Here is a 13,142-nt window from a genome sequence, read left to right on the forward strand (position 1 = left end):
ACGGTTATCAGGGAAATTTAATCCCGGCAACGAAATTTCAGGGCTGATATGCGTACGGCCTGACAGTCTTTTTGAGCGACCAAAAAGTTTTGTCGATTTTATACCACGCGGGAAATAAAACGTTTCAGTAATGTTTGAGAAAAGGTTTCGCAAAGCAAACTCGTAGATTCTGTTGCCATTGCGAAATCAGATCTGCGCAATGAAATTATTTTGCAAATATTGAAGAGTGGTTGTTTAATTGTTGTAATTGAAAATATTATCGCTCGATCGTAATTTATGCTACATGAATTTAACGCCACGTCAAACAACGACGGTGAAATATGCCGTTGAGAAATGACAGGCTGATTCAATGGCATTAAACCAAGGATGATTTAATTCTGCTGATTATACTAGACGGAGGCCTGAAGCCCCTTCTAATAACTGCTCGTCTTACTTCTCTTGCGAGAAAGGATTTTTAACGCGTTACGGAGAGTATTTTACCACTTTAATAAAAAATTTTATAGATTTACGATTTAAAGTATTATTTGACAGCGGTAATCAATTAGTAGCTCTGATGATTTCATAAATTTCACTTTATCCACCGAATAGATTTAATGAACTGTACGAAGTGATATTAATTGAATCAACCAGAGAGTATTCGATATTTTAATAATAACGTAAAAAAAGTATAATTTTATTAAATTGACCAAATTAAAATCGATATTTCGTATTTATAAATATGTTTTATTCAATAAATGGTTTTTGCAATTTTAAAACGATTATTTATTTAATTTTGATATTTACAACAAAATATTGTGTTCCCACGAGACAATTATCTACAAAATGCGTGTAGAAATTGATTTGTAAAAAAAGTGAAAAGTTTTCTCTGAGTGTACGGAAACTTTCCTGTTTACACTTTCATCGATATTCGTATACTACTTGCTGCCAGATTTCGTTCGCAAACTGAATCACGATCATTTGAATTTAAGATAAATAAAGTTTTGCAGACTTGATCTGATATTGTACCGAGATGATTATAAATCACGTAAGGCGTTAAAATCTTTTCAACTATATTAATTTTCCTCGGCAATTGAGTATTTGAAATCACAGTTTCCAGAAAAGCGATAATGAAATTCGGTACTTTGAAGAATCCTTGATCGTTCTTTTATCCTGTGCACTGTGAGGAGGAAAACAATGAGAAGGAAACATGCTTTGTTCTATCCATTGAATTGCAAAGTAATTGAAAGCTTTCACGGAGATCAAAGAACGGAGAAAATCGGGTCTGGTAAATTTTTACCGTCAAACTTGTTAGAAATTGTTCATTTGAAAGAGAAACCTCACCTTCCTATCAAATTTTCCGATAGGAAGATTAATTTTTTTCGTTTAAATTATAACAAAACATCAGATTGGTACAAATATTTGGCAACTTGAAGAAAATGCAAGAATTTTGTCACATTTTTGAACGTTTTTCCAAAAAAAAACTAACTACATCAAACCTTGAGTATCTTCCTGTAAAACTTTCGACTTGTCTTTTTCTCAAAAAGCAGGTACTTTGAACACGCATCTTCGCTTCTTTCAATTAAACAAACAGAAGTTACCCGAAGTATCTTCGTAAAAATAATCTTTAAATTAAAATTGCCCGCAGAAACAAGGAGCCGATGGTATATGCGCTGACGGGATACACGCGCATAAGCGAAAGTGCCAATTCGGATCGCACCGCGGCTGCAGGAGGAAGGCGGGATCGGGGATGAAACACGAAGTTGAATCACTGCATCGAGTCGAGAAACTCGAGGCGGGAGCGATGGATAGATAGAGTCAAGATTCAATTAGCTCTAGCTGTCAACCGCATGATACTCGTCGATTCAACAATACCCAACCCTGCGACCCACCCCTGCACCTATCCTACCATCGGCGTCGCCGGCTGTCTGGGCGAAATGTAAGCAGGCGAAACCTGTGCCCGAGAAATCGCGCCCGATTCCTACCTGAAAAACGCTCTACCATGCCTGCTAATGTTGACAAAATATAATCGATTTTCGAATCAGTGTGATTTGTTACACGGTATGACTGTAGCTTGTGTTGGAACGATCACTCGGTAATTATCGAGATTGCGTATTTGCACTCGTGTTTTTCAGAGAAAGAAATTCATCCCGAGGAAAGAAAATGACAGTTTGTTCTGTGACGTCGGTTAAAAAGAATGATAAAATATTCGTCAATATCGAGAATTCAAAACTGTACGAATGCGCGGATAAAATGTAACTTTTTACGGTCACAATCGGATTCCGTGACTTTGAAAATACCTAAAAGGCACGCTTTCAAAAGTAAAGATTTACCTGAGACACCCGAAAACATTAAATTAATCGATGACCTTGTTCCGCGATTTTTCGCAGTTAAATGGTTAATTATCATTCGTCGAATGCCTAAGGTGTTAAAAAATGTCAACCGTACCTGAAACTGAATTTAGCATATTTTTTCAACAGTTTATCTCAGTTCTCAGGCACGTTCGGATTCTGAATCGATGTCGAACGAACGACGTAACTTATTCGTTATACCGTGATAAAGAAAATGAAAGAACGAGGAATGCTGAAAATGATCAGCGCTGCATGCGCGGTTAATAAACTGCAGCGGGAGACGGAGGCCGCGGTAAAAGCGCGATTGAAAATTTTACCGCTAATGGGGCGGAGGGGCGGGAATTTCAACGAGAGGCGGGGTGGATTCGATTGCGGGAGGAATAAAATTTCAATTATCAGAGTCGAACACGGTAACCAGCTCGGTGATTTCGAAAGGCCGGACTGCGGCGACCCGGCCCGGCGTTTTGCGCCGATTCACAATCGAACGCGCAATTTTCCCATCCCCCGATTTTTCCCGGCGTGTATATACTCGGGATACTCGGGACTCGGGAGCCGACGAGGCCGTGCCAACCTCCGTGAAAGAATGTCAACAGATTCGTATACCGGTATCATTTACCCCCGTGGCAAAGCGACGCCAACCATTTTCAATTTATTTCAAGTACCTTTTGGCGGCGGTAGCACAGCCGGAAACGACGACGACGATGCGGTCGATGCCAATCTCTCTCCGTATACATTGCACATCCGGGATACCCGAAGCTGATATTGAGATCTCAAAGTTATTTCAATTCAAATATCATCCCCTTTGCGCCGCCCCCGCGTTCGCAAAACGACGAATATTATCGGGCGCGAAAGAAAAAATTCCAACTTCTTACGTCTCTTACCTTCGCGGAGAGAATATAATAACAGACTTTACTCAAAACTGCACGAAAATAAGGACACGTCAGGTTTTTAGGCAAGATATTCTTACGATTAATAAAATTTCAATATTTACTCTATAGAAACAGTGAAAACAACTGTGTGGTGCGGACTAAAATCTGCTGCATTGTTATAGTAAAAAATATAGTTGACATGGGTGTGTTGCACCCTCGTTTCCTCAAGTTTTGAGCAAAATTTGCTCTTTTTTTTCTCCCCGTGTACGATCCTGAAAATTGTATAATGTGTTTGGGAAGTAGAAATGCAGTAGGATCAGAAGTTATCGCGCTTAATTACTCGGGACAAAATGTAATCGTCAAAATCACACGATCAATCGTCAATTTCGTACATTTTGATTCAATTTAACCAAATTAAATTTTCAAAACCGCGAGATTTTATCATTCGCATATGTCCGGTAATTTATTCGGGAGTAATTAACTGCGGCTACCGGATCACAAGGCTCACAATATCAAATTTTCAAAAATGCGAATATCTATTTCCCATAATTATAATATTTTCCCACACTTGAGTATTCAGAATGTCGGCAAAAAAAATGTTGTACAGCTTGATAATAAACTGCAACTACCATAATTCTCCAGCAACATGTTAAATCCGTTTTTGTATTCCAGTTTCCAGGTTTGTTTTTGGTAAGATTTTAATTTCCAAGGTATTTAAATCCGTAGAGTTTGTTAATGAAATTGTTTCCGCAAGCTTATTCCTAAAAATGACTGCGAGTTTCGTCCGTATTTTCAAATTGTTCAACTATACAATCGTGAAATAAACTAGACGAAAAAATGTTCTTATAAGTACACAATTTCTATGATTTTAAACGCTACGGGCTTCGTAGAATCAAACGCTTCGGTTATCAAATTCCATAGGTTTTGATAAAGGTTCGTCGTCCACCGCATTGGCGATGATTTGTACCAAACTGAAATCATTTTCAAATCGCCGCATTAATTGCAATGTTAGTGGTTTTTTTCTTCCTCGTTGTTTTATAAAATTGTTTTACAGAAAACAATTAGAACACGGCTAAATCCGTGTTCTTTTCACAATACCGAAGTGAACTTGTGTACCTATACCGATTCCTTGGCGAGGAGAAAAGAATTGGGATAAAAAAAATTCGACGTACCAAGTACAAAAACCACATAATTTGAGTGAAAAGAAATTGACTCGACTTTGCAAATTTTCTACCTTCAGTCAGCTCGAATCTCTTTAGAAAACTATTTCTTCCGTGAACGAACGGAGAGAATAAGAGAAGAAAAATAGGGATAGGTTACAACTACGATATATCAACGATTAGAGAGAGAGAGAGAGACGAGAATTTTTCCGGAGGTAAATTTTTTCACGTTCATTTCTGTAAAACCTCTGCAAAGGGATGCCGGACTTTTTTCCCTGCATCTTCTACTCTTCAATGTCCCTATAGTACCTTTATACCAGAGGAAAAATTGCGTACAACCATACTATACGAAAATATAGCCGCTGTTAGCGTAGTATCCACCATCCGTCTAAAGTCTGAAGAATCCTTGCGGCATTATATATTAGATCTCCTCTCTCTTCTATTCTTATTCAAGTGGTGGGTAAGGTATACGTTATACGACCCGGGAACCGTCGTCCTCGTTTAAAACGGAATAAAAGGATGCGACTTGACCGAGGAAATCGGAATATCACGACGATCCTATCGCGGATTGTTAGAAAACCGAATCGGCGGCATCGAGTAGGGCATGTCTTTTTTTTTCTTCTTTACTTCTCTTCGTGATTCTGCTCTGACGTTTTTTCTCCTCTTCGTTCTTTTCATTACATATACGTATACATATACATCCTACCCCATACCGCCACACCCGTATTGCGTAAAAGAAAAATTTTTTTTTTCATTCTGCGGTATACTTGCAAGATAAATTCTTTTTCACCAACCACTTCCACAGTCCCATTTCGACTCATAAAAAACGAACAACGGATTTGCTCGAAGGTCAAAAACACTTTTCATCCGATCGAAAAGTCGGAGACGATTCATTTTGGTCGAATAGATAATACGAGCTAGATGATACTTTAATCCTTCGTTAAACTTTTCACCACGAATTCATACTTTTTTCTATCATTGTGCATATAATTAAAAGAATAAATTAGGGAAAGAATAAAAGGAGTACGAGCAGACATACACGTTGCGTGAACTAAATTCCTGCTTGTGTTATTATATCGCCGTGGTTATAGAAAAAGGCGAAAGGTCTACGAGGCAATAAGCATAGAACGAGACTGACAATGAGCCTAACTTCTAGTGACTCAATTATTAAATGTAAACCTGCATAGGAAGTAAGTGAACAAAAATACTAGACCGTTTATACGGCATTCCGTTGGCAAGGGTACAATGTATAGTATATGCGATAATATAACACGGGCAGCAGCAGCAGCAGCAGCAGAAGCAGTCGCAGCATTTGGTCCCAAGCTGCATAGAATTAAAAACGCGGAACGAGCGAGTGCTGAGCGTTGCCGAGCGATGAAAAAAAATAACGTAGTTAATTAGCACCGGAGTACTTTGCTCTCGGTGAGTAATGTAATAATAAGCAAGGAACAAGCCTGCGGGATAACTGCTGCCGGCGGTAAACGAACGCAGAATGCTCAAACCTCCCTAGAAACCTTTAAATTTAACAATTTCGCTTCAGAAATGAACCTCGTCGAGTACCCTGCATTCCCCCCCGCTGAGTACAGCCCACGATTGCAGCTTCCATTGCATCTGCAGGATACGAGGTTGGATATGTAATATAAAAACATATATATAATGTGAATCTACGTAAGGCCAGCGTAAATTATCCATGCAGCGTCTCAAATAATCAACTAACTTTTAGCTAACGATTAAATTGGAGAGAAACATCAATTCGTCGTACAGTTTTCTCTATCAATGAACAAAGGGATGGAAATTATAACGTAATAAGGAGCTTGTGTTCTACTACAATTCCAATCGTTGAATCGTGAAATTATGTTATTTCTCTTCTAAAGTTAGAAGCTGATATACGTAATATAATTCGATGAAACCAGTTTGCTTGTGCATCGCACGTAGAAGTCTGACAAGAGTCTTCTCACGCTATTCGTAGTCACATTTGTTTCACTGTGACTATTTAACGAGGAAATGAGCAAATGTGATTAAGAAGTGTCTCTTTAGTTGGGTAGTTCATTCCTTAGTCAAATTACGCTGTCGTATCTCTGTTGCTATATATGATTTCAGATACTTATATATATTAAGCCAATTAGCGGCTGCTCTTTTACAGTAATTTTCTAGATCGACACGAACCAATGCGCAGGTATAACCTCTCGTTAAACGAATTCGAACCATACTATTGTGACGTTGTGTCCATTTGTGTTTGGAAATTTATATAACAGAAGATAAGTTGCCTTTAAAACGTTTGAAATGAAAAAATATATTTGAAACATCAAGGAAATTAGATTTTAGAAAGACGCCTAAAGGCCCTCAACTGACGGATTCTGTCCCACTGAAATTTAACTGAAGTTACACTTATAGATTTAACGGTGCAGTTGAGAATTTTTTCCACGTTATTTTCACTGTAATTTTATCAAAAACCCACCGGCAAGTCACTGAAATAAATTTTTTACCTCCACCACTAGAACAACACTGGCATCGAAAAGATTTCTTACTCCACTCAAATTACACTGAATTCTAAATTTAGACTTATAACTGAAATCACACTTGAAATCTACTGAAATTAAATAATGCGTAAATTTTTTATAAAAAAAAAAACAAAAAATTATTAATTATATTTTGGTGATACGAGAGTGGATTTTCGAATCTAATTTTGGTAAAACGGCAGTGGAAAAATTTCACAACTGCACCGAAGAATTGAGTGGAATTTGAGCGATTACCTGGAATATCACGCTAATATCACTGCTTTTAGGATCCACTAACAACACTCTAATAACACGGTGGGACCGAATCCACCTGGGCTTACACAAAGATTGCATAAACCGATAAGGACACCGCCTAACAATAGCATAACGGAACACACGGCGTCTTGTTAAAGCTCGAAATCGATTGATCGAGATCCGACTTGTGCTTCTCATTCGACCAATCAATAATGAGCTTTAACGTGTTGTTATGCGTTTGTGCGATCTCTGTTCGAAGGCCTTATCCCGTCCCTGAAGGATGCCACCGAAGTGTCTTCCCTTTAACAACTAATTGAAGACGTCGTAAAATGTCGCATTCGTCGACTTCTGGATATCATTTTGGCATAATCTCTTAGGCGAAACTGAAACACGGATTATAGGGCATCTTGTAGACATTTTATAGACGGCAAGTGTGATATGTCTGGGATATGATCTCACAATTATTTTCCCAAGTCGCGTTCTCCCATAATAGCCACTGAAAAGAAAATAGTACTGCTTGAAAGAGAAAAGGGACTAACATCATCGCGTTAAAATGTGTATTACAGTATAGAAGAATCCGAGAATTGAAGAAAGAAAAATGTGCCTGAGTCGACATGAAAAGCGCTTACGTCACTTATTCGAGTTAACTTTAGCGTGCACTCGACTCGACCCTGCGTACCTATACACTTTCTGCCTTAATCTATATTCTACTACAGATCTTGTCTCTTGAACTCCGTCCTGCAAGTAGGGTAACAATGGGTCGACATCTGCGGCAGTTAAAGAGCAGAGAGATTTCAGTAATATGATACAAGGATTCTATAATTATTTGCAAGTCAGTTATACCGAGCGATAAGAGCTGGTTTTGTTTCGACCATCGCCGTCGTCGCTTATCTTCTCTCTTGCGGTAAATTATCCATTTCCCCGTGGCCTTTCCGCTTTTCCAGAATTTCTTCGCGTATCTCGAATTCACTCGTATGCTCGTGGGTCATTACAGAAATGGGTACACGGAGCACGTGGATTTGCATTGCTGGTCGAAATTAAAGTGAAAGAGAAATAGAGGTAGATAGACTAGGTGCCGCGGTGAAGGCACCGCAGTACATGTATATGTACAATCGCCGTGCAGCCATTCTTATTTCTCATTTCTCTCTTTCAACTATACAAAAGAAGCAGAAGAGAAGGTGAAATTGAATTGGCAACATCATTAAACGACGCACGCGAGGTGGAGAGCCGCATTTCACGCCCGGCAGATCTTAAACCGCGTTTGAAACCGACGAGTCTCAACGGCGGAAATAATACAACTTCTGTGTTCTGAACGATCAAAGCCTCGTGCCTGCAGCCTACCTGCCTGCCTGGTCACCCTCAATCTTCCTTCGCCGACAGTATTTCAACTTCCTTACATACGTCAAACGCGTTACACATATATGTACGTGGTCGTAACTACAGGCGACAGACGCGCGGGAAGGAGAATCGCGCAACTGCAATTCGCAACAATAAACATCTAATTGAAATTGTACGTAAGCTGCAAGGTGTATATGTTTATATTATAAGCTGTTTTTGTAACAGTTGATATAATAAGTAGAGTCAGCAATTGCGGCAGACCTCTTTCATTGTCGTTTTTCGCAATATCACTATTCTGTTCATTTACTTATTATTACTGCTGTTGAATTTCTCCCAGACATGGTGATATCGAAATTGGCAACAGAGGCATCGAAGTATATAAAAGTTACGGCAAGGTGTAATGTATGCGGAGAGTTAACAATGTTGTGTACAGCGTTTGTTAAAGCAATGTTGTTGTCTATAATGGCAAAGAATCGCGCAAGAAGCAGTCTTTTGTTCGCGAAAAAATATTTGCCAACACTTGATAAATAAAAAAGTATAAGTATATTTAGTACATAGTTGGTTAGAGAGAATGAAAAGGCGCAACTGCGTCACGGCACGCGAAAATGCACGTCAAAACACAACACGACTTAACGACAAAACATTCGATATTATTCGATTCTTATTTTTATATTCAATTTATACTCGTTATTCCTACTTGGGATACAGGATATTAATATTTTTCAAAGCAACGCACTTGTTACTGTTTCTTCGTTCACGTGATTAATCGTGTGTACGCAGGCGTAATTACACAGTGATGATGGACACACATACGGTTCGGCAATATTATCCGCGGAATTCCGACGAAGTGACGGTAATACGATGCGTATTATTGTTTAAAAATTCTGCTTTCAATACCTGTGGAAACATTTTCAAAACTCTGAACATCGAATCAACGATCTGTCCGACGTTCCAGTAGTGATACTTGTAATTCGGTTCTCGATTTGGGTCCTGGTTGTCAATCTCACGCAGTAATTTACCGTCAGGGCAAAAAAATAAGATTCTCGGAACGTAAGCACCATCCGGGACAAATTTATCCGGCAGCTGTTTTTCGCCCGAAGCCTCGACGTTGACCATGACGAAACTGAATAGAACACATAGGCAGGTATGGATGAATATCGATGAGAGAGGTATTCGAACAGAGGATCTGAATTAAAAATCGCCTTACTGCTGGCTCAAGTCGAGTAGTTTTAGAGAATTGGCAAATTTCGGACGGAGATTTGCGCAGGCTGGACATCCGAGCTTGTGGACTACTACCATTATCGGTTTTCGTGTTTTCTTAGCCTCTGTAAAACCACCGGATACACTTCTCCATCTGTATGACAAGCCAAACCCATGATCGCCCGAGTTTTCATTGCCGGAATCTTGGGCTATCACCCTCGCTACCACGATTGCCGGCAAATGTAGCAAGGTGACGGGTACCAAGGGCACTATGCGTATTTTCATGACTCACGCAGAAAATTTGAAAAGTGGACCGAAGTGGCCGAAGGTTTTCACAAATGTGTGTGCGAGCAAGAAGTCGAAATACGGCGGATGTTGCTACGTAGATTTCGAAGATGAGAGCAGCGACGGTCGTGCGCTACGTTCACGCCGAATCAAGAGTGCGTTCCGAAATTAACTCGCAGCGCTAAAAACTCCTTAAGTAGATCGAGTTGTAAAAAATACTGGTATTAAGGGTGCGCTCCGATATTAGCTTCCGGTGCTGTCAACAATCTTTTATCTCGTTTGCGCTACCGAGTTCGTGAGTAGCTCTGCCTCTGCCCTAGGGAGTTCTTGGCTACCGGTTGATTTCAGAACGCACCGTAAGATTCTCAATAAAATTACCCAAAAATACTGTAATTTTACCGTAAATTGACGTAATTTTTTTCGTCCAATCTTGCGTTGTGAAATTACGGTAAAAATTTTTCTCGGTTATTTTACGGTAAAAATAAGGTGTCATCACCTATTTAGATGAAAAAATACCGGTCAGGTTTTTTTTCGTAAATTAATGGTCATAAAAAAATGTGCCCGGTCATGTACAAAATTGCAAGAGTTAATAGAAGTAGCGCGTTATTTCTTTTTCACCCCTCCCAGCATCATAATTTTCGTTTTATTTTCGATGGAATGCAATATGAAATTCACAGTCGATTACGAATGTGTTGATAAATTTATTGTAGTTTCGTTACAAAAATATATGCCTAAAGAGATGATTCTTAGTTTTCTTAGAATGTTAATAATTTTTTTTTTTTAGATTCAGTATATATTTTATGATGGAACCAATGTAGTAATATTATTCACAGTCACTTTGTCAGTTTGTCATGGTAGAAATACTAAACTTACCGGTCATGATTACCACTTATATTTCTAACCCTAAGTATCTCATCGCCAACTGTGATTATCCAGCTGGCGAACTCGTTTGTACACAGGCCGCGCGGTGGCAGCACCATTCAGGTCGCAACAAGAACTACGCAAAATCACTGTCTTCCTACCGAGCCGCGGTATTTGTACGTGGCGCTATCTCGACGCGACCCGGCGTACCAGGACGATGACAGTACAAACTACAAGCATACGATCGGATACCCGGCATGCCGCACGGCTCGATATCTAGGCAGCAGGGCCTTGAGGTGAACTTTATTATAATTTCAGGGGAATCCCAAATAACAGAAACTCGACGCCATGTTGGGTGAATGTAATACACGACGCGACGGCAGAACAGCAGTGCCGCCGTGATTGTATTGGCGTCTGGTGTGAAGAGTCAGGATCAATTTTTACCCCCTTCGAATTGGGGCATGAATAAAAATGGAGTTATTACAATGTGCTGTAACTTCAAATAACTTTGGATTGCGGAAAAAATTCCCATGGAGTGTACGTCACGACGGAGATGTCGACCCAAAAATCGACGGCAGGAACATACGGTCCAATGAAATAGAGTTCTTAGCTGAGCGTTTGGGCAACCAAATATCCGTCACAGAAGGCACCTTCATAGGTAGAATTGAAAACCCTTGCTTATGGTCTCGCTACGTACTACACTACGAGGAAATGAAGGCAAACTTGACAGCTAGCAAAGTTACAGAGCACATCGTTGTTCATGCCACCTCGATATCGGCTGCGTACGAAATAGCAGGTAAAGCAAACAAAGTTCATGTGCGCATTGTTTTTGTCATTTCTGTTGCAAACTTGTTATGCCCAGCTCTATGTGTATTTTCGCAAACAGTATCTGAACAATATGTTTGCGTTAATTAGTAGAAGCATAATAATAAAAAGGAAACCAAATCATCCAATCAAACAACATTGCCTATGACATTTTTATTCATTACCTTGTTGGTGACATATTTCAGACAACAACTTTGACTGGAGGCTTGTAAAGCGTTATCGCTTTGGTCAGGGTGTTAGCTTTGCCAAAGATGTGGACTATGCCGCTTCTCAAGCAACAAGAAAAGGTGCCTACATTATTGCTGGAATTCTTGTTGCTGCAAGTAAAATAGGGAACTTCGGAACCCAAATACCACCTGGCACTTTCGATACTACGACGAATAAAGCAAAGAGTGTTTACGTTAAATATTACGACAATGACTTTTATCCCTACTACATAGCTTACTGAGAAGATTTTACAAAAAACTGTATGACATCACGATTACTTTATGTAAAATTTTAAGAAATCTATTGTATACACCCAAAGTCACAATGGCTTGAGATTTAAAAAAAAGAATGGTCGAATGTTAGAAGGATCAAAATATAAAATTTTCAAAGATGAAAAAACTAAATTGTAACATTATACAAGTTTCAAGGGTCCCAGTGTAGAAAGTCGAAATACAGAACGACAAAACATAAAACGGCAGAATCTAGAATCTGTACACGGTTTTATACAATAGAGATGAATTCTGACAATTCTATATTTTGGTATTCCATACTTTGAATTTTCTATTTTTTCAACTCTCCATACTTCGACTTTCTACATTTCATAGTTTTATAAATTAAATTTTCGCTTCCGCAAATATTCGATATTGTGGCCCTTCTATTTCTTGATCTATCTATATTTTTACCCCCACCCAGTCACAATTCATTAATTATTGTGGTGATCATAGTATCTAGATTAGACCTGTCCTTAAGAAGGGCAAAATCGAATTTTAATGGTCTTATCCCCCAAATTGGTTCGAAATAATTCAAAAAAAATGTCCAAATTTTAAAAAATTTTTCCCTCCATATTTACCCACGCCTAGGAAGCCTTACTTTCTCCCATAAGAAAAGCATTGGTTTTTCGGGATTTTTAATCGTTTTTTTACCGCTGCCGTAATTATCAGCTAAAAAATCGCAAATTCTCAGAAAATGTTGACAGTTATATTACCTTTTAGTCCAATTTTTTGGAATTCGATACAAGCATTTTTGGTCTAGATCAATCACATCTTTATTCTCTGTATGTTGCGAAAAACGCGGAAAAAAGTCGATTGATCTAGCCCAAAAATGCCTATCGAATTCCAAAAAATTGGACGAAAAGGTAACAACTGTCAACATTTTCTGAGAATTTGCGATTTTTTAGCTGATAATTACAGCAGCGGTAAAAAAACGATTAAAAATCCCGAAAAACCAATGCTTTTCTTATGGGAAAAAGTAAGGCTTCCTAGGTGTGGGTAAATATGGATGGAAAAATTTTTAAGAATTCGGACATTTTTTTTGAAT

The 13,142-nt window shown here is 38.8% G+C and overlaps 2 protein-coding genes across 2 annotated transcripts; one reads left to right on the forward strand and one right to left on the reverse strand.

Moving 5' to 3' along the window:
* Positions 1–7,819: 7,819 nt before the first annotated feature.
* Positions 7,820–10,572, reverse strand: LOC124183278 (thioredoxin domain-containing protein 12-like). The gene is made up of 3 exons (XM_046571579.1): positions 9,655–10,572; positions 9,345–9,570; positions 7,820–7,876 (listed from the first exon to the last, which is right to left on the reverse strand). Exons 1-3 carry the CDS (start codon positions 9,930–9,932, stop codon positions 7,820–7,822), a joined length of 561 nt encoding a protein of 186 aa, XP_046427535.1. The 5' UTR covers positions 9,933–10,572.
* Positions 10,573–11,135: 563 nt separating this feature from the next.
* LOC124182239 (protein mono-ADP-ribosyltransferase PARP14-like) lies at positions 11,136–12,767 on the forward strand. Its single transcript, XM_046569203.1, has 2 exons — positions 11,136–11,589; positions 11,804–12,767. Exons 1-2 carry the CDS (start codon positions 11,265–11,267, stop codon positions 12,064–12,066), a joined length of 588 nt encoding a protein of 195 aa, XP_046425159.1. The 5' UTR covers positions 11,136–11,264; the 3' UTR covers positions 12,067–12,767.
* Positions 12,768–13,142: the final 375 nt, after the last annotated feature.

This window comes from Neodiprion fabricii, chromosome 5 (assembly GCF_021155785.1).
Source record: "Neodiprion fabricii isolate iyNeoFabr1 chromosome 5, iyNeoFabr1.1, whole genome shotgun sequence".
NCBI classification, from domain to species: domain Eukaryota; kingdom Metazoa; phylum Arthropoda; class Insecta; order Hymenoptera; family Diprionidae; genus Neodiprion; species Neodiprion fabricii.

Bases quoted from the DNA above. Each gene is read 5' to 3' on its own strand.
- LOC124183278 (XM_046571579.1), bottom strand. From the start codon at position 9,932: ATGAAAATACGCATAGTGCCCTTGGTACCCGTCACCTTGCTACATTTG. The intron at 9,571-9,654 runs GTAAGGCGATTT...TGTTCTATTCAG, and splicing joins CTACTCGACTTGAGCCAGCA to TTTCGTCATGGTCAACGTCG. The intron at 7,877-9,344 runs GTATTGAAAGCA...TAACTGCCGCAG, and splicing joins TTTTGAAAATGTTTCCACAG to ATGTCGACCCATTGTTACCC.
- LOC124182239 (XM_046569203.1), top strand. From the start codon at position 11,265: ATGGAGTTATTACAATGTGCTGTAACTTCAAATAACTTTGGATTGCGG. The intron at 11,590-11,803 runs GTAAAGCAAACA...GACATATTTCAG, and splicing joins GGCTGCGTACGAAATAGCAG to ACAACAACTTTGACTGGAGG.